The sequence below is a fragment of the Phascolarctos cinereus genome, unplaced genomic scaffold (genome assembly GCF_003287225.1).
Source record: "Phascolarctos cinereus isolate Bilbo 61053 unplaced genomic scaffold, phaCin_HiC Scaffold_9;HRSCAF=440, whole genome shotgun sequence".
Lineage (NCBI taxonomy): Eukaryota > Metazoa > Chordata > Mammalia > Diprotodontia > Phascolarctidae > Phascolarctos > Phascolarctos cinereus.
Genome location: NW_027556402.1, coordinates 54131047 through 54156529, shown reverse-complemented (window position 1 = coordinate 54156529; position 25483 = coordinate 54131047). Strand labels below are relative to the sequence as shown.

Below are 25483 nucleotides of genomic sequence, written 5' to 3'. Positions count from 1 at the left end.
CTTGGTGAAGAATAGAAATTTGTATCACTGTTTTACCTTCTCCTGGGTCATGAGTAAATGGAATATCCATTTGATGTTTTGTGTGTGTGTGTGCGTGTGTGTGTGTGAGAGAGAGAGAGAGAGAGAGAGAGAGAGAGAGAGAGAGAGAGAGAGAGAGAGAGAGAGGGAGAGACAGACAGACAGACAGACAGGCAGAGAAGCAGCAGGAGCGGGAAGAGCTGGATGGATCAGTGTATCCACTTCAACAAAAGTCTCTTCCATCTTTTAAGAACAGCTATATCCCATGACAGTCTGAAAACACATATAAGGACATTGTGAGGGACCTATATGTGTGACTTTCATGATAAAAGCCCAAGCAAAAATAAAATTAGGAAAGTCTTGACTTAAATGCCTTTTTTGACACTGTAGAAGTTGTCCATGGTTTGGCTTTTAGGTCAGAGATGTGTCTGTGGGTATAAACCTTAACTATGCATGCTTACTTCTTTAACAGGGTGCCATTCTCACAACCATGCTGGCTACAAGAAATTTTTCAGGTATGTGTGTGTGTGACCTGACTTTCTTCTATACACCATGGCTTCTTAGAGTGTCATATTTTGGATTTTAAGTCATGTAATAATTAATAGGATTACTTTAATCATGCCATAAGTCAGAAAGACTTCTTCCATTGTAGTCTTCTTCTTAGGTACAAGCAGTGTATCAGAGGTGATAAACCAAACTATATTCTTATCAGGAATAATTGTGCTTCAGGACTTCACTCTGAAATGCCAAGTAATTAAGAATAAGACGGTCATACCTAGGGCAGGGCACAAAATGGAAATTACTATTGAGAGGCGTGTTTTTATACGCCTAAGCGTTTTTGAAGGGACAATTAATCTTTACAGAATTTTTGATTGTATCTTGGTATCTTGAAAGAGGTCGTGTAACACATGTATGTGTATGCATGTATGCATATGCACATGTATGTATTTATATGTATCCATATATAGACACAAACACATACACATGAGTAACTTGCCCTTGAGAAGTAGTTCAGGCCCTCAGGTTTGGGGCAGTCCTCAGAATACCTGATAATACCAGATAATTTCCTTACTTCTCTTTTTTCCCCTTTGTAAAATGTTTTCCCAGACTGACTTTTGGAATAAAAGTATAGGATGTTTGTGAGATTTTTTTTTTCATTTTTTGTTGTATCGTTCTGATTATTAGTTATGAAGGATTAAAATCTCCTCTCCCATTTTGTCAGTCTGCTTTCTTGATTAAGATTTTAACAAAAAATAATTGGTGGTAGAGCAAATACCAAAATCATTTCCCTTTCACTTGCTTTTCTAATTATAAATAAATGTATGTGTATAAAAGCCTTCCAAAGGCCTCCTCCAGAGAGGTTTTCGACATTGTTTCAAATGATAAACAATTAAATGACAAACACCCCAGTGAACAAGGCAACTGAGTTGGTCTGTTGTATGTATTTTGTCCTTTTAATTTGGGTGTTCTAAATCCATGTTGCTGCCTCTGTTGGGTTCCCCATTTTATATACAGGTATTTAATATAATTGACATTTATGTGGGTGAGTCCAATTGTCTCATCTTTTAAAAATTATACAATAAATATTGTAATCAATTGCAAAATAGGCTAATATTTTATTGTGATGTACTAGCTTGCTACATTTTATGGTGCTTTAGAGAGGAAATTGTGGCGATGACTCAATATTTTTCAAATACACTTCTTTAGCATGAATATTATGTGTTTTATTACCGAGTGATTTCATAGACACATCTGTGCACCCACGTAGAGTACTGTTTTTCTTCCTGTCACATCCCTTATACCCTACTACACTAAAACAAATCATAAGTAACATAGAGGTTTTATATTATTTCTGAATTTCTCATCATCTGTCATTCCCAAGTCCACAAGTTAGCATAGCAGCCTGTTGTAACATCTTGCACTTGATTTTTATTTCCAAGTAATTCTGTTTCACTGCAAAAACTCTGTTTCATTGCAATATTTGTTCTTTAAAGTAATTTGTCCATAAGTATATGGTTATAAAGTGTTTTTTTTTCTTTTCTTCCTTTATGTGGAATATATTTCTTGTGAGGTAAGGTCCATAGTAACTGAAAGGGATATCTCTGCATTTCCCAGGCCAAACCCCTGCTCACCCCAAACCATTGTCTTCTTCTTTCTGCTTGCTCTTGCAATTCTAAGTTTGCTTTCCTAATTTAACTGCCTCTGGGTTTCTATAACAATCGTTTTTTCAGCTCTAGACAATCACAGGCATTCACTGTTTTATTGTTGGTTTAATTTTTAAAAAAATTAATAGAATTGTTGAGGATTAAAACTATATACAAATAGGAAATGAACACTTGGCGGTATCTTTTATACATATACCAAAGGGGCAGTGAGATTATGGCACACACCAACATAAAGCTGAGTAATTCATCTTTCAAATTCATGTATTCAGGAAGCTTTATTTTGTCCAAATATTACATTTTAAAGGTTAAATTCACTTTTCAGCTTCTCATATGGGGCTGCTACCAACTGAGATCACCATTGCTGCTTATGACAATATATTTGTGACTATTTTGACTCCATGTATTAGCAATCTAAGGGTTTGTCACTTAGGGGGTAAGCATAATTTTGGGTGACTGCCCCTTTAGTGGTAGAATGTCCCTGCAGCAGGAGGGAAGCTGCTGAGAATGTCCTATACATTTGAATGTCTCTGTGCTGGTTGGCTTACGTTAAGATTTTCTTATATCTTATACTTTATCTCCTGGTTGTTGTTGTTGTTGTTTAAAATATCATGTAAACAGATTTTTATTCATTTGAAGCCTATGTGTTCTAAAAATAAAATGCTTTTTCCTTCCCATTATGAATGTTAGATACCCCTGAAAGTATTCAACAATTTGCCTTTCATTTCACCCTAAATTTAAAATAATGAGACAATTTTAGAAAAAAAGAACAACATATATTAAATGTGATTTTAAAATAATTTGCTCCTGGCACAATAATCGTAAAATACCCATTCTTTTTACATGTGATTTCTAAGACATTGTAAAAGCCTGAGGGTGGGTGGTTGGGGTGGGAGGGTGTTAAGAAATCCTGTCACTGTTTTGAAGGTATAAATTGACATGAAAAAAAAAAGTAATGTTTTGCCCAGAGCAAATTTTTACAAAGAATCTTAAATCTCTGTAAAGAGGACTCTGCAATGATAGTCTTGATATGGTCACTGTTTTCCTAGAGGTGTGAATAAGTACTTAAAACACTGTTACCATAGTGTCTGAAAAATGAAATCAGCTTTCTGGATTACTGTACTATGGTCCAACTATAGTATCCAGTATCCTTCTCATAAACAAAAACAAAATAAACAAAAAAGCAAATCAAATAAAACCCAGCTTCTAATGGTAGCGAAATAAAGGAGAACCTTTTCTGACCAGTTAAAAATGAGAATTTTGTTCTAAATTCCAAATGGCAAAATCAGGAATAGGGATACTGCATTTATTTATCTTGTAAGCAGTTGCTTCCCAATGTACAATTGATAATTATACATGGTAGCCAGTGGGCAGGTGCCTATATGATTGGTTGGATAGCTCACTGAAGTTGAATTTACTTTCATTTTACAGCAGCCAAGAGTTTGTTGAAGAAAGCGGATGGAGTAAAGGTAAGTGTAACAGATGCTTTCAAAATATTTCAGGCTCTGTTATTTTTTTTTTCTTTTCAAATGTCAGATATCAATTCTTCATCTTTGTAGGGTTTGTTGCTTTTTTTTTGTATGATTCTGGAAGTATATAACTTTAGATTCTAAATAATTAAGTCTGTGAAGGTGAGGTAATTTGCCCTTTTAGAGAAATAAGAAAAATTACGCTTTGAGTAATTGATTTCATTACAAATGTTTTTGACCTGGCCATTATGTGAAATAAGAGAACTGGGTGTTTAAATCCTATCCTGCTTCACTGCTGATCTTAATTACCATAATGAACTGAAAATCTTGCTGAAAGACATAATAATGTGTATTCCTCATCAGTTGAAGTGGATCTAAATAATCTGGGAGGAGGGGCTGAAAAATCATGATTATTTAGGTTGTGCTAGCAGAGAGTTTTCATAAAGTCTGGTTGTCAGTCTTCCCCTGTCTCAGGGACTTGGGCCCTTTCCAAGGTGAATGCCTCGAGTAAATGTTTTGAAAATCAGCCAAGAAGCCAGTTAACTGCACACCATTTTTTGGTTTCCTTTTCTCTAGGGATTCCTAGAAAACAAATGGAATTCCAAATAATAATGTTTTATACCTGTTTCTTCAGGTTTTACTTAGTTTCAAAATAACTTGCTTTTTACCAAACTCTAACTCTATCATTGCATTTCAGCTTGTTTTTAACAGAATACAACTTAAAATTTGTTCTCTTAATAGTTTAGTCCTTTTCTTAGTCAACCATCCAGATGAAAAACGTTTTACCATCTAAATTTTCAGACTTTTGAGTTAATATTCTACTATTTGTACAGTTGCCAAAGTCAAGTGGTGGTCAGTTTATGTTCTAGCTACAACACAGAGAATGATTTATTTATAATATAATTGGATTACATAGGTTTAATTATGCATCATCTGTCTATGCCTAATTTGGACATTTTAAGGACTTTGGTTACAGTAATGTTTCTATTTTTTTGTCAGGGTAAGATCTACCATTGGATCAAGGATTGTTCTTGCTAACCTGTAATCATATCTTGTGTTTTAAATTTATATTTTAATAATGACAGTTGTCATCTGAAGTTTCCTGACATATGCTATTTAAAGTCTAACAAGGGTTTTAGCTGTCCCATGAAATTCTGCTGTACAGTTTTGTGAAGCAGGGGTCACATGACTACCGGGAGGGCTTCCTTTGCACTATGAAACTCGTGTAGCATGAACATTTTCCAGAGCATTCTCCACCAAATATCCCCATCCCGTGCAGCACAGATCTTCTGTCTAAAGACAAAGCTACTTGTATACTCCGTGCTTTGAAACTTTAAATTCAACCGGTCACGTTTTCTTCTTTTCCTTTTTCCTTGACTGGTCAATTCAGAAAAGGAAGTCCAGTTCGAGTGTTCAGATGATGGTGAGGACCTTTATCTGCCAGACTTTTCCTCTTGTGAAACATTCACACTTTAGAAATAAAATATTGACATCTTAGTGTAAGTGACAGGTCTCTTAAAATGCGGTGTTGATTCCTATCACCAACAAGCCCTACTCTCCTCCACAGTAGAGCAAAAATATATTTTCCCCCTTTTTTTAAACCAAAACTTTAAAAACCTCAGCCACCAAGGGCAGAAATGTTGTCACATTCAATGAATTCCTTTCATCCCGTCTTCCTTCATGTTGAAAGGATTTTTCCTAGGTTAGACTGAGCCCAGATCTCTTTTGGGCAAAATGAACAGACTGCAGCAGAGTTAGTCTGTTTGTTTCAACTGTTGTCCAATTGGTGCAGATCACCTACTAATCACTTTAATTGATAAGGTTCATGATTATAAAAAAAAATTAAACAAAACTAAAGAAAAACAGCCTCATCTCAGTCTGTACCTTATTTGACACAGAAGACAAGGCCTTAGTGTCCTTATATTACATTAGTTTTATCTATGTTCTGACATTAACAGTAGGTCCAAGTAAGAGTTAAAATCTGGTTAAGCTTCACTCGTGGAATTGTTCCTGGATTTTAAATATTAATGTTTGGGCAGCTAGGTGGTGTGGTGGATAGAGCACCAGCCCTGGAGTCAGGATGACCTGAGTTCAAATCCAGCTTCAGACACTTACTAACTGTGTGACCCTGGGCAAGTCACTTAACCCCAAATGCCTCCAAAAATTAAAAAAAAAGAATATTAATGTTAAATCTTGGCAAAAAAAATCAATATTCCTTCTTTATATGATTCCCATTGTTATTTAAGCACTAGATTCATGTTTTAAAAACAAACTGATGAAAACAAAAATGCTGGCCTTTCCAATATAAAAGAAATGCATATCACCTGTAAAATTGATGGGGTTTTTTTCTTCGTTGATCTTACCTTTTATTAGTTCTATTGAGAGGCAACATGGTGTAGTAGATAGAGAGTTGGTCTTGGAACCAGACAGACTTGTTTCCAATGCTTTCTGGCTGTGAGACTTGGGCACGTGACTTTACCTCTCTGTGCCAGCCAGCTCTCTAAGACCATAAGTTACAGCGTATGTGCTGACTTGCATCTATAAAGGGAAGCTTCTCATGTGGGAGTGCCTTCTATCAATGGAATCACAGTCTAGGTCCCTCTTTGTGTTCATTTGAACTTCAGTTTTACACACAATCAGTATTTTTTATTTTCTAAAGCAAGAGTATTTCATATTTTGATAGCCACTATGGCTACACTTAATTTTATGGCCAGCATTTAATTTTTTGTTTTAGAAAAAAAAAATTTAATTCAAGTACATTTAAACATTACTGATAATGAAGATCAAGGCTCCCTCACTTAACACGTGATTTTTTTAAAAAATTGCATGTTAGAGGATGCCTCAGTAAAATAAAAGGGCCTCATTTTTTATTCTCAAGAGAATGACTAGCTATATATCTATATATGTATGTGTGTGTATATATAGGTGTGTACCGAGAGAGCCATTTTGGCTAAAATGGGGCTATTTTGGCTACCTAACTCCGAGAAGAAATATTAATCATCCTCTACCTCAAAATAGATGTAAAATCAACTCAGAAATGTTTCCTTAGATACCAATCATTTTCCAGTGACATGAGAATCATATCCACAGCTTAGTGGCTATTTGTCCTGCTCTCATCCTCAGAAACTCCAATATTTGATTAAAAGACAACTGTATTTTTGGGTAGTTATTTTTCCTAAATCGGAAATGCACTTTTCCCTTTTTATCCGTACTAACTTAAATCCTGTATTTTGCTCCCCTATTAATAGCCTCAAGTGTCTCTTTTTAAATTCTTTTATGCCAGAGCACAAATTGATATGTTGAGTTTTACATATCTTGACCCCAAAATGTCAGTTACATAAAAATGTACCCAAAAGCTGCAGTGTAATTTTCACTTGTGACCTAAAACACAGAAGGGTTCCTAGTAACACTACCAGAATTTTGTCTTTCTTCCTTTGCTTGCATGTCACTGAACTCACTGATAAATCTTGTCAAAAAGACACACACACACAGAGTAATATACTTCCAATCACACAGTGTGTATTAAAGTAACACAGTATAGAATAGGAAAATATCATTCACAAATTAATTTTGTCGTTTTCTGACCTCTTCTGTCATTGGTAAGTAAGTGGCAGTTTAAAAAGAATTTGTGCGAAAAGCAGCATAAGGAAACCAATCAGATTATGTTGCTTGTTTGGTCTTTACCTGTTTTATTTAACCCTAACTCCCTTTAAGCCACCACATGTGATTCTTTGTAACACATTTTGGCATTTCTTTAGGTGATATATTGCTTCATTTATGTGTCATAATAATTAATGAAAATACTGAGAGGCTGGAGTCCTAACAAGATGTCAGTTTCTATCCATGTTCACTAGTTATAAAGCAATTTGGTAAATCTATGGGTTTCGAAGTATTAACAATTTAATATCTTGCACTGCAATTTCGGTACCCATCCACCCCAGCCCAGCCCAGTTCACCCCTGGTACAGTGATAATGTTATACCTCGCTGGATTCCTTTGCAGGGACCATTGCAGTTGTCACTGCCTTGTTTCGGTTGCTTGAATCATAGTTTAGTAACTTATGCACTGGAAGTGATATACAACCAAACTGATTGTCTATGGGGAGATGCTGAGAGAATGTTGGAAAGTAGTGGTTAACCATAGTAAGGGTACTACAACAAATGATTAATGTTGTTTCCTTTTGAGCAACAGTACAAAAAAATCCTCTTTATATGCAAAATATCCTTAAAAAGGGGTGGTTATCTAAGTTTAGCTCTTTGACATGCCCATTTAAAATGAAAATTTATTCTTGTAGCAAGCTCATCTTCAACAGTTTTTAAGGTGTGACAAAGCCCACACTTCCACGGAAAGCTTAAATTCCTAATCGGATTATCCACAGAGCAAACAAACAGATGGTGGCTCACCAGAGAAAATCTCTTCTGTATTTTGCTTTTGACTTCAGGCCCAAGAATAAAGAGAATTGAAGAACTCTTCATTCGGGTGCCCAACTGAAACCTGGGAAACCTAACTCAGAGAGTTTGAAAACGCTCATATGGGCATTGAATTAATTCGAGTTCCCTTTTAGAAGCAGCCCCTCTGCCTGGTCACTAATATGGCATCCCAGCGTCTTGCTGAAGCAGCCAAGGTCTGATTTATCATGCAGCCATCACAAATACTGTAACTAGACGATGGGTACCAGAGACTAGAACTGATCATCAAACCTGCCGGCCATCATGGTTTCTTTCTTTCAAGTTCATGACTTCATCTTCAGTTGCTCTTGATCTCCATGTCTATTTTCGATATAGACATGCTACGTTATGGAGATATTGGCTTACCAGGAGGTTTAAGGCTTGTCTGTTTCTATTTTCTGCATACTTACAGATCAACAGCAAAACCAACGTGGTAACCAGCCCCAAAGAAAATATTCCTACCCCAGCGCTGGTATACCTGGATTCTTCTTTACAACCCAAACTTAAGTTCTTTACTATTTTCTGTTGTTTCATTTGTTTTCACCATTGTTTCGCTTTTCAAGATGTGATGTATTTTTTTTAAAGTGGTCCATTCTTTGTGGTTTTGCTTTCGCTTTTGTTTTATTTTGTGAGGAAGCCAGCAATGTGTTTCTAACATTAGATTGTTTCATTTCTCAACTGGACGTGGTAGTGAGAGTTATGTTGTTGAAAGCTGGTCCTCTTTGCATGCTGTGCTAGAAACGGAATAGATTTTGCCTTGGGTGCTCTTAGCTCTTCTCCTGATGAAGCTCTTAGCTCTGAAATATGTAAATGATGATTCTTTTTCTTTGGCCCAGTTGGTGACATCAAGGAGAGCTAAGAGGATTGCTCTCAGACAGCAGTCAAGTAGGCCTTATTCAGATTTCCAGCTTCCGTCTCGTCTGGAAGCCAACAAGGCTTTGGAAGACTTCTCTTAATGAGATCCAAAGGCACTACTGAATCTGAAAAAAATCTTCGTGTTGCCCTGTTTCTCTCTAATACAGACAATAACACTGCAAAACATTGTTGGTTGTTAGAAGGACATGAGCAAACATCAGCTGTTATCAATTCAATCCCTCAGAAATTGGCAGGCACTGAATTATTTTTAATCTTCAAATTTAAATTACGAGATTTAAGTCTCTGAATTTCAGAATGTTTCTCACATCATACTGTGCTTTGATAAATTATTTCTAGTCAACCCTTCTCATCTTGGAAATTTTCCTTTAAAGTGTCCATCATTCTGAGGAAGCTTGACATATATAATTTCAAATTCAGGGAAATTTTTAAGTAGAGAATTCTTCATTTTACGTAATCCAAAATCTCAAACTTTAAAAAATACCGGGCATGATATGTTGTATAGTAATGCCATATGTAAACTAAAAATAATAATAGTAACCTACTTTCTAAGGCTGCCATATATACCTTGTCCCAAGGTATATATGGAATACTGTCACCTTATTAATTTCTTCTTCCCAAAATTTTTTTTCAATGTACCATACTGAGAATTATTCTCTACAATGGGAATGCTTCTCCAGGTTTATTATGGACATATCATTGGGAAAGAACATATGTAAGGAGATGTTCATAAAGCAACTTTGCAAGCTTTAAAGTACCATATAAATGCTAGTCCTTATTATTACTGATCAATCATGATACTGTAGTGCAACTCTAATAAGTATTGTGAGTCTCAAACAAAAGGGGCAAGCATAAGAGGTACATCTTTGGGACACAGGAATGTTGACTCAGAACATCTCTGAAAATAATCTCTACAGATTAATCACAAAGTATCAAGAGATAGAAAGAAGACTCCAAATTTAGGAAGGATTGTCAAGTAAAAGTAAACTGTAACTCCCAGTATAAATAGCAAGGCTTATATGTCAGTACCATGCCTGCCTCAGAACTGACATTTGAACCAGTTCAAAAGGAATTTTTTTTAAAATAAATTTTTATCAAGAACTGGTTTTTGGGGGCAACTAGTGGTGCAGTGGATAGAGCACCAGCCCTGGATTCAGGAGGACCTGAGTTCAAATCTGGCCTCAGACACATAACACTTACTAGCTGTGTGACCCTGGGCAAGTCACTTAGCCCCATTGCCTAACCAAAAAAAAAAATTTAAAAAAACTGGTTTTTTTACATCATCAGTATTTTCCTTGGTATCTCTGCCCTTACCCCTCCCAGAGAACCACAAATAATAGTCTTGGAGATTAAAAAAGAGAGAGTAAAGGAAAACAAATCAACACTGATCAGTAAGTATATTGCAGAAGTCTGAAAATACATGCTATGTTTCACATCTGTGGACCTTCCACCTCAGCAGAGGGGTAGGGTGGCATTGTATTCAACAGGTGCCTTCACGGACTGAAAACTTCTCATAACTTTTTTCAGAAGCATGTTTCAGGAAGCATTTATTGGGAATCAACTACAAACCAGGCACTGGGATAAGTAAGGGAGATGTAACCTCACCAAAAGAAAACAGTCCCTGTCCCTGAGGAGATTATGTGATCTACTGGTGGGAAAACCCATACACAGAAAAACAAATATAAATTCTAGAAAAAGTAAATAAAAAGTAATTCGGGTAGCGGAGAGAGGTCCAACAACTAGAGGGAGGATCAAGGAATGTGAACCAAGCCTTAAAGTGGGCTAGGGATTCCAAGGGGCACAGGCAAGGAGGAAGAGCATTCCATAGGTGGGGAGAGGGAGGAACACCTTGTCCCAAGGTGTATATGGAATACTGTCACCTTATTAATTTCTTCTTCCAAAATTTTTTTTCAATGTACCATACTGAGAATTATTCTCTACAATGTGAATGCTTCTCCAGTTTTATTATGGACATATCATTGGGGAAGTAGTATTTTCTTTACAGAAATGTTGTGTGGCAGACTTTGCTAGAATCTATCTAGCTCTTAAAGCAGAGATGCCTGTTTTGCTACTCATTTTTGCTAACATTAGCCTACATAGAGAATGTGTTTGAATGAGTAGAGATGAATTATTTAATCCATTCTCATATATTTATCTTTAGGATATAGTAACTATATCTTGAATCTGTTTCTGTGTAGTTATCAAAATAGGTTCCATTGTTTCCAAAGGGTACTCAGTTCACTCCTGATTATTCTTTATTCTTTCCTATTATATGAATGATAATTTTAGAATTGAAGAAAATGCAGCTGGAAATAGCTGAGAAGCATTGTGGTATAGTGGATGGAGAGACACCTTGTCTTGGAATCAGGAAGACCCGTGGTCATCCTGTCTCTAATAGATATTGGCTAACCCTGGCAAGTCACAGTCTCTCGGTGCTCTAGGCAACTAACGCTTTCAGTTAGTCTGCTGAGGTGTGCGGGTAAAGGTTAAAAATAAACTGACACACACAACACACACACACCAGGCATGGCACATTTCTTTTTGGTTTAATCTGTATTCTGAGACTTTTCTCCGTCATTTTCTTAAGTACAGACAATCAACAAAACAAACAAATAAGCCCTGCTTTGTAACATTAGAAAAAGCAAACCTGTATTGATGGCATTGCTTCTGAGCTCACCAACATTTTCCCCTTCATTCTCTAAATTGTCCATTATGGAAAGATGTGGTTGGCGCTGTGGCATACAATTATATAGAATAAACGGTAAACCTTAAAAATGAGGAAGTTAAAATGTGAAACAGTGAGTGCCTCACTTCCAAGCCTTGTGTACCTGGACCATGAATAAGGTCTTTTGCATGCTGCTACAGTAGGGAGGCATTATATTTTATGAGCTGATTAGGCAGAAAACTTTTCATCCAAGAACTTGTTAGCTGCAGCCTCTGAGGACAGTTAACATTGCTTCCGCTCTTGTCATTGTTAATGATTTTTTTTTAAGTTGGCTCCCTTTGCTCTATCCCTTACACCAGTAAGACAAATGTACCAATGCAAACTGTTTCTTTCTCTATTTTGTTCTCACTCAGGAGCCCCAAACTACAGTAATCCACAACCCTGATGGAAACAAGGTATTCAGAAAGAATCAACTCCATCTTGCTTTTTTTTTTCCCCACAAGATGCTTTTACATTTCACAGAAGAGTCAAAGAAAATGAGTTCATTACGGAGAATTAGGAAAACATATCTTCATCCTATCTTTCTCTTTTAATTTTTTTTTAAACCCAAGGACCTAGTAGGTCTAATTTATTTAAGGAACTTACACCCAAAAAAGCCTTGAAAGAAAAATGGTATACTTAAATCCCTTGTTATTTCTGAAGTCTTTCTGAAGATGCTTGTGTATCTGAAGCCCTTCCATCTGCTCCTTCTCTCTGCACGTTCATGCAGCAGACTATGGTTATGTTTTCTGCATGGAATTCTAGATATTGTTGCTACGTCATCAAGCTTTCCTTAAGATCTTACCACTTGAGTTGCCAGGGAGTTGTCTTGTTTCGGCATAGCTTTTGCATTTGGATCAGTTCTGTTGTCAAGGTGTTTCATTTTTAATTTCCACGTATTTGTTTTTCTGCATGACTTTGAGCAGAACATGGGAGGCTTATCTCCTATATATTGTGTTCCTTGTCTTCTCATGTGCACTTCCTGAAAAGAAATGTCATTGCTCAGACTGAGAAACTAAAGGCCAAGAAGACAATGCTTATATCTGCTCTAAAATAATAAATCATGTGGTTGCTCAGCATGTTGGGGGAGACAAATAACTTACACTTGCATAAGTATCTAAAGGATGAAAGGAAAAAATTTCTGAATGCATTACATGTCTCTGATTCATTTCTTATGTAGCTCATTTCATCTCTAGAGGAAAACAGATTTTTACCATCTTTCTTTTCTATATTCAATCATGGGCCATATTTCTCTCAGGGTAATGGTCAAGACCTAGGTTATAATTTCCCTCTGGCATAACCTTAACTTACCAAACACTAAAAATCCACAAAACAGAAAAAGGGGAGGGATAACATATTGGTGTTTGTGGCACTAACATTTTAGATTTATTGCATTGCCTTGGAATGTAGATACAGAATTTCTTCAGACTCTCCGATTTCTCCTTTGACTTCTTCAGGAAGTCAAAACAATCACATGGGGAAAAAAAAACAAAATTAAAATAACCGAAAAACAAACAAAAAGAAACCCAGAGTTATCATTAAAGGTCATCAGCAGCAAAAAATGAAAGACCAAGCATAGCAACCAGCGTGGATGCTTCAATAGCACTAGCTGCATTCCTTGTGAGAGCTGTCGCATGGTATTCTCTCTTCCTCCATCCTTGACTTTAGTTTTACAGCGCATGGTATGGCTGTGACATTTACCCGCATCATGGATTGGAATCGAACACCATGTCACCCTCCAAAAAGCATGGGGATGGTTTTCTGTATACAGTGCCTTTTATATGCTTGATTTATGCTTGTACTTTCCATGTGAATAGTGTATTCAGTGGTTTTGACCATTTTCGCTTTTTTTATATAGTTTCAGAAAAGGACACTGACCACAGTTGTTATTTTTTTTCTAATCACTTTAAAAAATGTTTTTTACTTCACTGAATGTGTGATCTCTAATTGAAAGCCTGAGCCTATTTTTTTCCCTCATAAGTCATTTACAGTTTAATAAGTTAAGGGTGTAATTTTTTTTTCTAATGGCATGTTAATGACAAACATGGCATGCTTTTGTGGACTTTTCTTTCCTCTCCCCCTCAAAAAAAATAAAATAAAAAAGATTACAGGATCATTTGGGATTGAAAAGTATTATCATATTATCAAACAATTTAAGAAATAGTCACGTCTCTCAACATTGGCAGTGTCCTTTTGTGTGTCTTACTAATCTTTCACTTCATATATTGTTTCATCGATACACATGAATGTAGCCTTGCCTTTTCATTATGGGAGAAAGGGTCTTACCAATATGAACTGTTTTCTGATTTAGAAAAAAAAATGTGACAAATAAATCTAGCAGTCAGAGGTCTGTAGTTTTTTATCTCAAGGCAAGTTCTTTCAAAATCAGTTTCAATATATATCCAATTCTATTATCCTATCTCTTTATCAAATTGTGTTATGGAATTTCTTCCCAAGTGCACCATTCAACACACAGGAACAAGTTTATATGCTGCAAGGTGGTGTGATGTCATTGATAGATAATTGGCCTTGGAGTTAGGAAAACTTAGATTGAGGTCCCTCTTCTAACACATACTGGCTGTGTGACCCTGGGCAACTCACTCAGCTTCTTAGCATCTTAAACAATTCTATGAAACTAAAAGTTACATATTGGTTTTATCTATTAGTTTCATATCCAAGATCATATGATCAGAATAGCATAGAGAGTAGATAGGTTGTTAACAATAACAGTTAGGTAACATTTTTATAGTGCTGTAAGGTCTGCAAAGTGCTTTATAAAAAATATCTTTATCCTCACAATAACCCTGGCAACTAGGTGCTATTATTATCCTCATTTTGCATTTGAAGAAACTGAGGTCTGAGAAGTTAAGGGACTTGCTTATTAGCATTACAGAGTTAGTAAGTGTCAGAGGCTGGATTTGAACCCAGGTGTTCTATCCATTGAGCCATCTAACATTCAAACCTGGAAGGAACACTAAAAAGAGTAGGCTCCAACCCCCTTCCCCCCTCCCTTATTTTACAGGTAAGGGAACTGCGTGACTTGCCCAGGGTCACACAGCTAGTAAGTATCTGAGGCAAGATTCAAGCTCAGCTCTTGCTGACTTCAAGTTCCCCACAAAGATGAACCCACAGGTGCAGACCTAAAAGAAGAAAAGAAAAAAGAAAAACAATGTTATAATGTATAGAGCTTAGCATAGTAGTTTAAATTGATTAAGTATTCAATAAATAGCAGCAAATTTGTTGAGAAATAATGAAATTTCTCATATTCTGAAGTTGATATTTAATGATATGAAATGGGACTTCCCTATTAAGATTCAGAAGAGTACCTCCTTTATCAAAAAAAAGAAGTGTAGAATAAATAATTCTAGTTCAGTTGTTCATTTTTCAAATAAAGTGTGGGATCTTTGGGCTCTACAAGTCACCCAGCCTATACTCATCCCAAAACTGACCATGTCATCACAGTACTCCCTTTTGAAATGGACAGAGTATTTAGCATTTTGTTCCTGCTAAAATCATCATAGTCAGTGTGCCCATTTGCATGTGAACACATTCACATACCCAGCTTTGGGATATGCATGTCCTGTGCACCACAAGCTGTATTACTTGCTTAAATGTGTGAGAATACTGATGTGAGGCTATCATATGCATCTTAATTATGTTTGCTTCTTAACAGGAGTCCACTGAGAGTTCCAATACAACCATTGAAGATGAAGATGTGAAAGGTATGATTGTACCCTAAACACCTGGAAAACTGAGGGACGTATAGACTCATAGTAATGGACAAATGTAGGAGTGGATTATTTTTGGAGACAAGAATATTGTTGCTTTCTGAATGGTATTATAATAATAATAATATCCAAAGTATGCTTATTTTTTTATTTAAAAGATTTTTATTTTATTTAAAGTTTTTTTTAATTTATTTTTATTTTTTATTTAAATTTTTTTTAAAATTTAAAGTATGCTTATGATTGTCTTAGGTTTGCTGGAAACTTAATCTTATAATGTAATTTTAAAGCCTCAGACTTCACTTTTGTTTATTCAAGTGACATTGCATCAATGTACAATTATACCAGGTAGCAGATTTCATTTAAAACTGTTAAGTGCATAAGTGGAATATCAGAAGAAGAGTGTGATATAATGGCAGAGAGAGAGTCGTCTTAGGAATCAGGAAAACTCCATGGAGTTTATGTCTCACTTTGAAACCAACTAGCTTAGGTGACCACGGGCAGTTATGTAGCCTTTCAGTCACCCCCGCAAAACTCCCTAAGACTAGAAGGTGCAAATGATAAGTAGCTGATCCGTATCAGTGAAGACAGTTTTCATAACGATGAAATCACTGGTTAGGAACAGGAAAAAAAATAGCATTATAAATCCCACTTGAAAGACAAACTGTGAAAATGACAAACTACATTGTCAGAGAGCCAGAATCTTCTGATGTGCTATTGTCTCTAGGGTGATATTCATAACTCTCCTTTTGCTAGTTCATTACCAGGTATTTTGTGTATTTTTACATTTCTTCAGATTTTTTAAAATTCTCTTTAGTGTTTTATTCTGGTGTTGATATGAGAAAATTTCAAAATCCTGCCATATTTATTGTTATTTCCTAAGGAGTTCTACACATATAGCACACATTCTGATATAAGTGAATTTGCTTGTTTAAATTTTTATTTTTTCCACCAGTTGTTTTGATTATATTACTTTGTTTCAGTTCTTCATAGTATTATTTTCCTTAATGTAGAGTATTAGTTCGTAGCAGTTCTTTTATTCTGTTCATAATGCATTTCTGGTCCAATTGAATCACTTGGCAGGCACATATCAAAGGAAGTTGAACATCAGTTTGTTTGGTTTTTTGTTTCTTAATTCCTGAAACAATTTCATTAGAGTGTTTGTTTTTAAATAACTATGTAGCCATTACTGGTATTATTTTGGGTTGCCCTGAATAAAAAGGTCTTCCAGTAAAGTTTCGTATCAAATATGAACTAAAGAACCAGGACATTTTCAGTGACTGTGTAGTCATAGACATGTGGGAAAGCAAAAAGGATTATGGTCAACAAGTTTTCTGCATCATTTTCAGTTGAATGGAGCAATTAGTAAAAGTTGGTAGAACAGATACCTTGCTGTATTTATCACACTGAATCACTCATCAAACTTTACCCATAGTGTGGGCAAGTCAGTACATCTGCAGAAGCTATAGAAGAGTAATTTCTTTAATCAGTCTGCTCATCAGTGCCTAGTCTGTGTGCTGCAGTGAAGAGCAACTCAATGCAATGCTGATACCAGGCTTGTTAGACAAGATGTGTTAATCAAGTGAAGAGTATATTTGAGGCAGCTAGATGGTACAATGGATGGAGTGCTGGTCCTAGAGTCAGGAAGATTTGAGTTCAAATCCAGTCCCAGACATGTACTAGCCATGTGACCCTGGGTAAGTCACTTAACCTCCACCTTCCTCAGTTTCCTCAACTATAAAATGAGAATAATAACAGCATCTGCTTGGCAGGGTTATTGTGAGGATTAAATGAAAAAATATTTGTAAAGTCCTTATCACAATGCCTAGCAAATGGGAGCTATGTAAATGCTTATTCTCTTCCCTATCTTTTTTTAACTCCTCCAGAGTTTCAGAAAATAGCATAACAGCAACAACAATAGTAATTACTAACATTTATATATTGCTTTTAAGGTTTGTCTAACATTTTACATATATTATCTCATTTGATCATTTCTTATTGGCCCAATCATCCAAGCAATATTTGTGGGTTTTATTTGTTTGTTTGTTTAATTTACATATTTGTTTCAAGTCTTCATTTGCATCATTCCCTATGGAATTTTATAGATAACTTCAACATGAAACTAAGAGAAAGAATATTTCCTATATCTCATCCACAGTTATCTTCTCTTAGGAATATGCTTAATGAAGATGGAAGATAATCCTTTCTTAACATAGTAGAAAATGAAATGTGATGGTCCACCCCTACAAGGAAGGGAACGATGATCTTCCTTCATTCCCCTTCTCTCTCCTCTCTTTCTCCCCTTTCTCCTAGAGTCTCCTTAAAGGCATTAGACAACTAGTCAGAAAGTGATTATACGGGACCTTTTACTGGTGCTGGGTCCAGCTGGTGTTGATTAGCAATTCTATTGCCCATGAGTAGTTCTGTGTCATAGTTCCAGGATGGAGAGGAGTGCTGGTGGTTGCTCACAAGGGAACAGGAGCTCTAGTCACAGTTCCAAAACAAGCACTAGCACATGTAGCTACAGGGGAGCAGCGGCCCTTCCTGTGTAAAGACACAGATCAGAAAAGCAGTGACCACACTCTTCCTACATCATACCATCTTAGAAGCACCAAAAACTTGCAGACCACCAGAACTAGTTTTGGAAACAGCAGCACAAAAAAGCCTGAAGCTTGTCCTAGTGCCTTCTTACTCCCAGGTGAGCAGAGCCCAACTTTAACATAAAGTTTAAAGTCAAGAAACTTGGTGAAAATTGAGCAAACAGCAAAATTAATTTGACCCTAAAAAGCTACTACAGTGGCCCAGAAGACCAAGACATAAACCTAGAACAAGACAACAGTATAACAGCAGCTACAAACAAAGCCTCAAAGAAAAATGCTAATTGGACTCAAAACCCACAAGAATTCCTGGAAGAGTTACAGAAAGGGATGAGTGGTAGAGGGGGAAAAAATGAGAAAAGAAATGAGAAGGATGCAAGAAAATTAACAACTTGGTAAAAGAGGCACAAAAAATTCCTGAACAAAATAATGCCTTGAGAAACAAAATTGGCTTAATAGTAAAAGAGGCACAAAAATTTATTGAAGAAAATAACTCCTTAAAAAGCAGAATAGGTCAAATTGGAAAAGAGGTACAAAATTCACTGAAGAACTTCTTAAAGTTAGAATACTCCAAATGCTAAAAGAGGTACAAAAATCTTACTTAATAAAATAATTCCTTAAAAAATTAGTATTGGGCAAATGGAAGCAAATGACTCCACAAGACATTGAGAAACAATAAAACAAAGTCAAAAGAATAAAAAAAAATAGAAGAAAACATGAAATATCTCATCAGAAAAACAATTGACTGGAAAATAGATCTAGGAGAGATAATTTAAGAATTATTGGACTACCTAAAAGCCAGAATCACAGAAAGAGCCTGGACATCATATTTCAAGAAATTATAAGGGAAAACTACCCTGATATCCTAGATCCAAAGAATAAAATAGAAGTTGAAAGAATCCAGTGGTCACCTCCTGAAAGAAATCCTCAAATTAAAACTACCAGAAATATTACCTGAATTCCAGAGTTCCCAGGTCAAAGAGAAAATACCTCAAGCTTCCAGAAAGAAAACAGTTGATGTATTGTGGAGCCACTGTCAAGATCACACAAGATTTAGTGCCTTCTACATTAAAGGAGTGGAAACCTTAGACTATGATACTCCAGAAGGCAAAGGAGCTAGGATTATAACCAAGAATAACTTACCCAGGAAAACCAAGTATAATCCTTCAGGGGAAAAAATAGATAATTAATGAAATAGAGGACTTTCAAGCACCCTGATGAAAAGACCAGAACTGAAAAGAAAATTTGACATCCAAACAGAAGACTCAAGAGAAGCATAAAGAGGTAAATGTGAAAGAGTAATTATAAGGGACTCAATAAATTTAAACTGGTTACATTCCTGTATGGAAAGATGATATCTGTAACTCTTAAGAACCTTATCATTATTAGGGCAGTTAAAAGGAGTTTACATAGGCAAAAGGCATTTCAATTAGGTTGAAAGATCTCCAAAAAAAAGAAAAATGAAGGGATAAAAAAGAGGCAAGAGAGATGTACAGTGAGAAGGGAGGAGGGAGAGGTAAAATGGGGAAACTTTTCTCACATAAAAGAGGCACACAAGGAAGAGCTTTCACAATGGAGGGGGAAATGGGTGGGCAATACTTGAACTTCACTTCCATCAGAATTCATTTAAAGAGGAAACACACACACACACACACACACACACACAGGGTTGTATATAGAAATGCAATTTACCCAATAGAGAAATAGGAGCAGAAGGGGATAAGAGATGGGGGAGGGGTGATAAAAGGGAGAACAGATTAAAGGAAGCAGTGATTAGAAGAAAAAAAAAGACTTCTGAGGAGGTTTAAGATAAAGAGAGAAGAAGGAGGAGGAGGAGGAGGAGAAGGAGAAGAAGAAGAAACTGAATAAAATGAGATGGAAGAGGAAACACAGTAATCATAACTGTGAATGTGAATGGGATGAACTCACCCATAAAATGGAAGAAGGTAACAGAACAGATTGGAAACCAGAATCCAATAATATGTTGTTTATGAAAGATACACTTGAAACAAAAAGATACACACTGAGTTAAAATTAGGGGCAGGAGTAGAATCTAATATGATCTGAGACAGAACAAAAGCAAAAATAGATCTGATTTAAAGGGATAATCAGGGAAACTGCATTGTGCTAAAAGGTACCATATACAATGTAGTAAGATAGACAAATTTATATAAGTTTCTTTGATAAATGCCTCATTTCTCAAATATATACTGAGTATGGAACTGAGTCAAACTTAGAAAAATATGAGCTATTCTTCATTTGATAAATGGTCAAAAAATATAAACACATAGTTTTCAGAAGAAGAAATCAAATCTATCTATAGTCATATGAAAAACTGCATAAATCACTATTGATTTGAGAAAGGCAAATGAAAACAACTCTGAATTACCACCTCACACCTATCAGGAATGACAAATGCTGGAGTAGATAAGGGGAAAATAGGCACAGTAATGACCGTTGGTGGAGTAGTGAATTGGTCCAACTATTCTGGAGAACAATGTTGGACTAGGCCCAAACAGTATGAAACTATGCAAACCCTTTGACCTAGCAATACCACTATGGTACCCTGAAAATATCAAAGAAAAAGGAAAAGGATCTCTATGTACAAAATATTTGTAGAGCTTCTTTTTGTGGTGGCAAAGAATTGGAAATTGAGGGGATGCTCATCAATTGGGGAATGGCTAAACAAGTTGTGGTATATGACTATGATGGAGTATTATTGTGCTATCAGAAATGATGGGGGGGGTGGTTTCAGAAAAACGTGGGAAGAGCTGTATGAACTGATGCAAAGTGAAGTGAAAAGAACCTGGAGAGCATTGTGCACAGTAACAGCAATGTTATAATGATGACGATCAAATACAAAAGACTGGGCTATTCTGATCAAGACAATCCAAAGGACTTGTGATTAAAAAAAAAAAATGCTATCCACCTCCAGAGAGAGAGCTGGTGAACTCTGCAAATTGAAGTATAATTTTCTCTCTTTATTTTTCTTGCTTTTTTTAAAATATGGATAATATTGAAATATTTTTTCATGATTTCACATGTATAATTGATATACGGCCTCCTGAGGGAGGGTGAGAGGAGGAAGACAAGTAGGAATTCAAAATTTTAAAAGAACAGAATGTTTAAAAAAATCATATTCATAAAAAAAGAAATATAGCTACGGTGGGGGGAGAGAAATAAAAAAAAAAAAGGAAATAAGTTGTTATCGTTCTCTGGAATGGTTTTGAACTTTGTGTAAGTAGAATAGGAATATCTGGAGGGAGCTTCTCTGGTGTACTTCATTTTTATAGTGTTTCTCCTCTGACATCCTGTTTATCTGATATTAGAGAAATACCATTCTGCTTGTGATAGAGAATAGAGTTAAATCTATTAGGTCATAACTGGCTTAAGTGAGAAAAGTAGTCTTTCATACCCAGATTTCATTCTTGTTTGTGAATATGTTGATTCTCAATAAGTGCTTCAAAGTCTCATTTAAATTCCAAGATGGGAGTAAGATCCTCATAATATATTCTGTCTGAGGGTTACTGTAATTTCTTTTGGTGTTAATGACCCCTCAAAATGAAGATAAAGACATTTAGTAAGTATGCGTGATTTAAGTGTCTCTTGAAATAACTTAGGCTCATCTTACCTCTTTAAGTATATGTGCATACTCATATATAAGGAAATATTACATATTCCTTATTTGTTAGAAAAAATTCTCGACATTTCAGTTATTTCTCTAGCACTCTGGTCTCAGGCATCATTTGTTTTTTTCCCTTTTTTCCCCTCAAATACTCCTTTAGCAAAACTGCTTTGTGTTTATTTGTTGTTTAATAGGGATAAGGGAAATTAATCTCTTCAGCTCTGCACATGAAAGTTGGCCAATATCAATCACAAATTATCAACAATGTGAAATATACCAAAGTTACTGACAAACTGATTGTTGCTTAGCAATTGAGGCTTAGTAATGTATATTTTTAAACAAAAACTCCAGTAACAGCCAAGATACATCTAACAAACACTTATGAACATTTTTACTTAGAGAAAAAAGTCATTTAAGGGTACCTAAATATATATATTGTTAACCTTCATTTTGAAAGATGGACCCACTAGCATCATTGCTGTCTGTGGGTGTGGGTGTGCTTATAACAAGTGGTATCTGAGCAAGTCGTTTCCACGTGGTGTACATGTGAAGACTGTCCTCTGGTTTGTGGCTATAGCCGCAGTTTGCAGGCCCTGTCGTTGCATCCCACTCTGCCTCTCCACCGCATAGTCTGCCCAGAACCATTGCTCACAATCGGACCCTCCATCTTTGATTGATATACACTGAGCTGCAGTTTCCCAGCATTCCACAGCTATGAAACATCTTCTGAAGTTGCTCTTCAGTGCGTCTTTTCTGCTCATCACTCTTCAGTAGCTGCTTGACTGTCTTGGTCTCATGCTTCATCCTGACACATACCTCCAGGTGCTCTGTGCAGCTGTAAGACCTAATCGGGGAGCAGTAAAAGGGGAGGGAAAGAAGAAAAGAAAGTGAAAATATAGGATAAAACAGGAGAAGAGATAAAGATAGAAGAGAAAAAAAAGAAACTTAGAGCATCATCAAGAATTGTCTAGATTGGCTATTCAATAGTTAAATAAAATAATGAACAGATGAAAAGAAACTAGAAAATCTATAGGGATATAGGCATATCATAATGAATTATTTAACTAACAAGTTTTTTTTTTAACCTGGTATAAGAAAATGCTTCAAGACCTCTCAGAGAGTCATTTAACTCAATAGGAAAGACAACCATATTGACCAAAAAAACCAGAGGAAGTCTCAGAGATTATTTAGTCTAACCTCCTCATCTTATAGATAGGGAAATTGAGTCCTAGAGAAGTTTTTGCCTTGACCTAAACCCAGGGAGATAATGAGACAGAGCTTATTATCAACCCCAAAGACTATGACTCCAAATATAGCCTAAAACAGGCATCTTGGGAATTCTGTATGCCAGTGCGTTCATGTCTTCCTGCCTCTAATGTTTACTGACTGCTAAATCACAGGCCACCTGCTGCGCTTAAGTATGTTCATCTGCAAAATGGGGATAATAATGTCTCTAGTCCCTACTTCACAGGGTGGTTGTGAGGCTCAAATGAGAAAATGCATGTAAAGTGCTTTATAGATTTCAAAGTTATATAAAATGTCTTTTTTTTTAAATAAAATTGGTGGCATACCTTTCTATATTATGTCTTCCAGAGTCTAAGATAGAAAATGACATAAACAAATTATTTCCTTTCAAACTGGTTAAAACAACTTAGGAAGTCTGGAAATGGCCTGGGGAAAAGAAATGTAATTTTCATTTCCTTTTTTGTTTTATAATGCTACATAAATTATGAACTTGCAAGATTTCTTCTGTCCGTTTCTAGATCTAAATTCTTCTATAATTTCACTTAAAATGTGTTTTAATGATTCAAAAGGTGAAAAAGAGTCTTTGTTTATTATGCATAGATATCTATTCCTGTGAGAATTGAAGTGAGAAGGAATAAATCTCAGGGGCTGTTATATTTTTTAAATGTTATTGAGGGTTTATGATATTTTGCATTACGATATAGTCACGTGTGCAATGTAGTTGAACATAAGATCTTGTCCATGTTAATTTTCAAGTTTTCCCATAACCTAATAAAACCAGATTAAATATGCTACTAATTGTAAGGCTACCTCTGAGTTTTAAAATATTTTTATTATTCATTTCAGCCCTTTAATTAATTTTTTACCACTTAACTTTATTCAATTTTGAAGAATTAAAATATCTTCCATAGATACATTAAATAGCAGTAGCATGATGACAGCCCTTCATTTGGCAAAGAAGCTAGTGATATCAATTCTGTTACCAGATCTATTCTTTATTCATTTGGTGACTTTGGAAAAGCTACTTTTCTTCCCTCAGAGTGTAAGGATTTTGATTATGATGTTAACTACATACAGTTTGTTTAATATTTTTCTTCTCTCCCCCAAATACAATAATGTCAGTAGAATGTTTTAAGTCCTCTGTAGTAATTAATAAGGAATATATAATAATTTATAACCTGTTATAAATGTTCTAAAATAACAGCAACAATAAATTACATAAAGAACCCAAATTTAAAATTGAGTGAGAATAGTTATTTGTCATAAAAAGTATTCCCTGCAATCATATCAATATATGATAGCATGGTAAAAATGGACTTTAAAATGTGGCCGTTTTGATTTGATAGTCTTTTTTTTTCTTTTTTAATTCTGGCATTTTAATTTCTTAGACAGCCATAAGTTAGCAATAAAAGTACTAGATTTGGCATTAGAGGAAATGAAGTCACCTCCTGGCTCTGCTCCATACCACTTCCCTCCTGGACCTCAGTTTCTTCCTCTGTAAAATGAGAGGTTTGTATTAGATAATCTCAACTTCCTATGATCCTATAAACATTTGTCCTAACAAAGTTATATCTTCATGATCTGCTATATTTTTCTAATAATCTAGTATAAAAAGAGCATATGTGAACTTAATACCAGGCACCATCTTCAACTTTTGTCAGTTTTCCTCTTAAAAATTCAGATACAAATATTCCTCACACTTTAAATATGATAGGGCTGATTTTAATGCTAAGCCAAAGGCATTAAACTGCTAGGTGTGAATTTTTTTTACTGAAAAATACCTTTAAAAATAAGTATAGTAAAATATATTATCCAATAGTGTTGTCATGTGCCACCTTCCAAATATGTACCTCATTTAACACTTTCCATGCTGTTTTCTGAGCCCCTGCACTTGGAATATTCTTCTCCCTTCCTACCATCTTCACCTCTTAGCATCCTACCTCCCATTCATGGTCCTGTTCAAATGCCACCTCCTCCATATTCACTACTTTCTCCAACTGCAAGCGATTTTTTTTATTACATTCTACTCTCCACCTATATTGTAATTAATACTATATTCATCTGGGTCCACATATTTTTAGCTCTACTAGACTGCAAGTCCATTGACAGTAACATAGAAGTCTTATTATTGCCCCCTTCTCTAATTTCCTGACACAGCACATAATGTTCCATAATGTGCTTAATAAATTTTGTTCAGTATCAGGGATGTGCTGATAAATGTTTAACAACCAGATTTTCAGGGGAAAATATATATGCACAATATACTTTTAATTTTAATCTGCATTATAAGCATTTTCACCATCACTTTCTCAAGTCAACAAAACAATGAATCAAGGCCTGATTTGTAGCATTTGCCAACTTTCTAGGTGAAAATATTCACATTGAAAAGTTAACATTCCCATCATGAGTGGCTCCAGAATACCCCTAAATGAACAAGAAGAAGCAAGGTTGACTCCCTTCTTTCTCAGTGAATTAAGAATTCAGTTAAGTAGTAAGTTAAAGAACAGATAAAAAGAAAGGTAAAATTCACTCATGACCCTGAACTCTCAATTTTCTGTAAGTCTCAAGTATCTTAGATAGTAGGAATATTCAGATCATGACCAAATAGTAAAGATACA

The 25483-nt window shown here is 35.5% G+C and overlaps 1 protein-coding gene across 7 annotated transcripts in view; it reads left to right on the top strand.

Moving 5' to 3' along the window:
* Nucleotides 1-25483, top strand: part of CAMK2D (calcium/calmodulin dependent protein kinase II delta) — a 344903-nt gene that overhangs the window by 288203 nt on the left and 31217 nt on the right. Inside the window, exons 12-16 of one of the 7 annotated variants that reach the window (XM_021001404.2) lie at nucleotides 491-533; nucleotides 3612-3649; nucleotides 8509-8568; nucleotides 12048-12089; nucleotides 15347-15395. In XM_021001404.2, coding sequence (XP_020857063.1) covers nucleotides 491-533; nucleotides 3612-3649; nucleotides 8509-8568; nucleotides 12048-12089; nucleotides 15347-15395 — 232 coding nt within the window. Of the gene's footprint in view, nucleotides 1-490; nucleotides 534-3611; nucleotides 3650-5039; nucleotides 5073-8508; nucleotides 8569-12047; nucleotides 12090-15346; nucleotides 15396-25483 lie in introns of all 7 variants that reach the window. The other 6 variants (XM_021001414.2, XM_021001407.2, XM_021001409.2 and 3 more) reach the window with 6 other exon arrangements.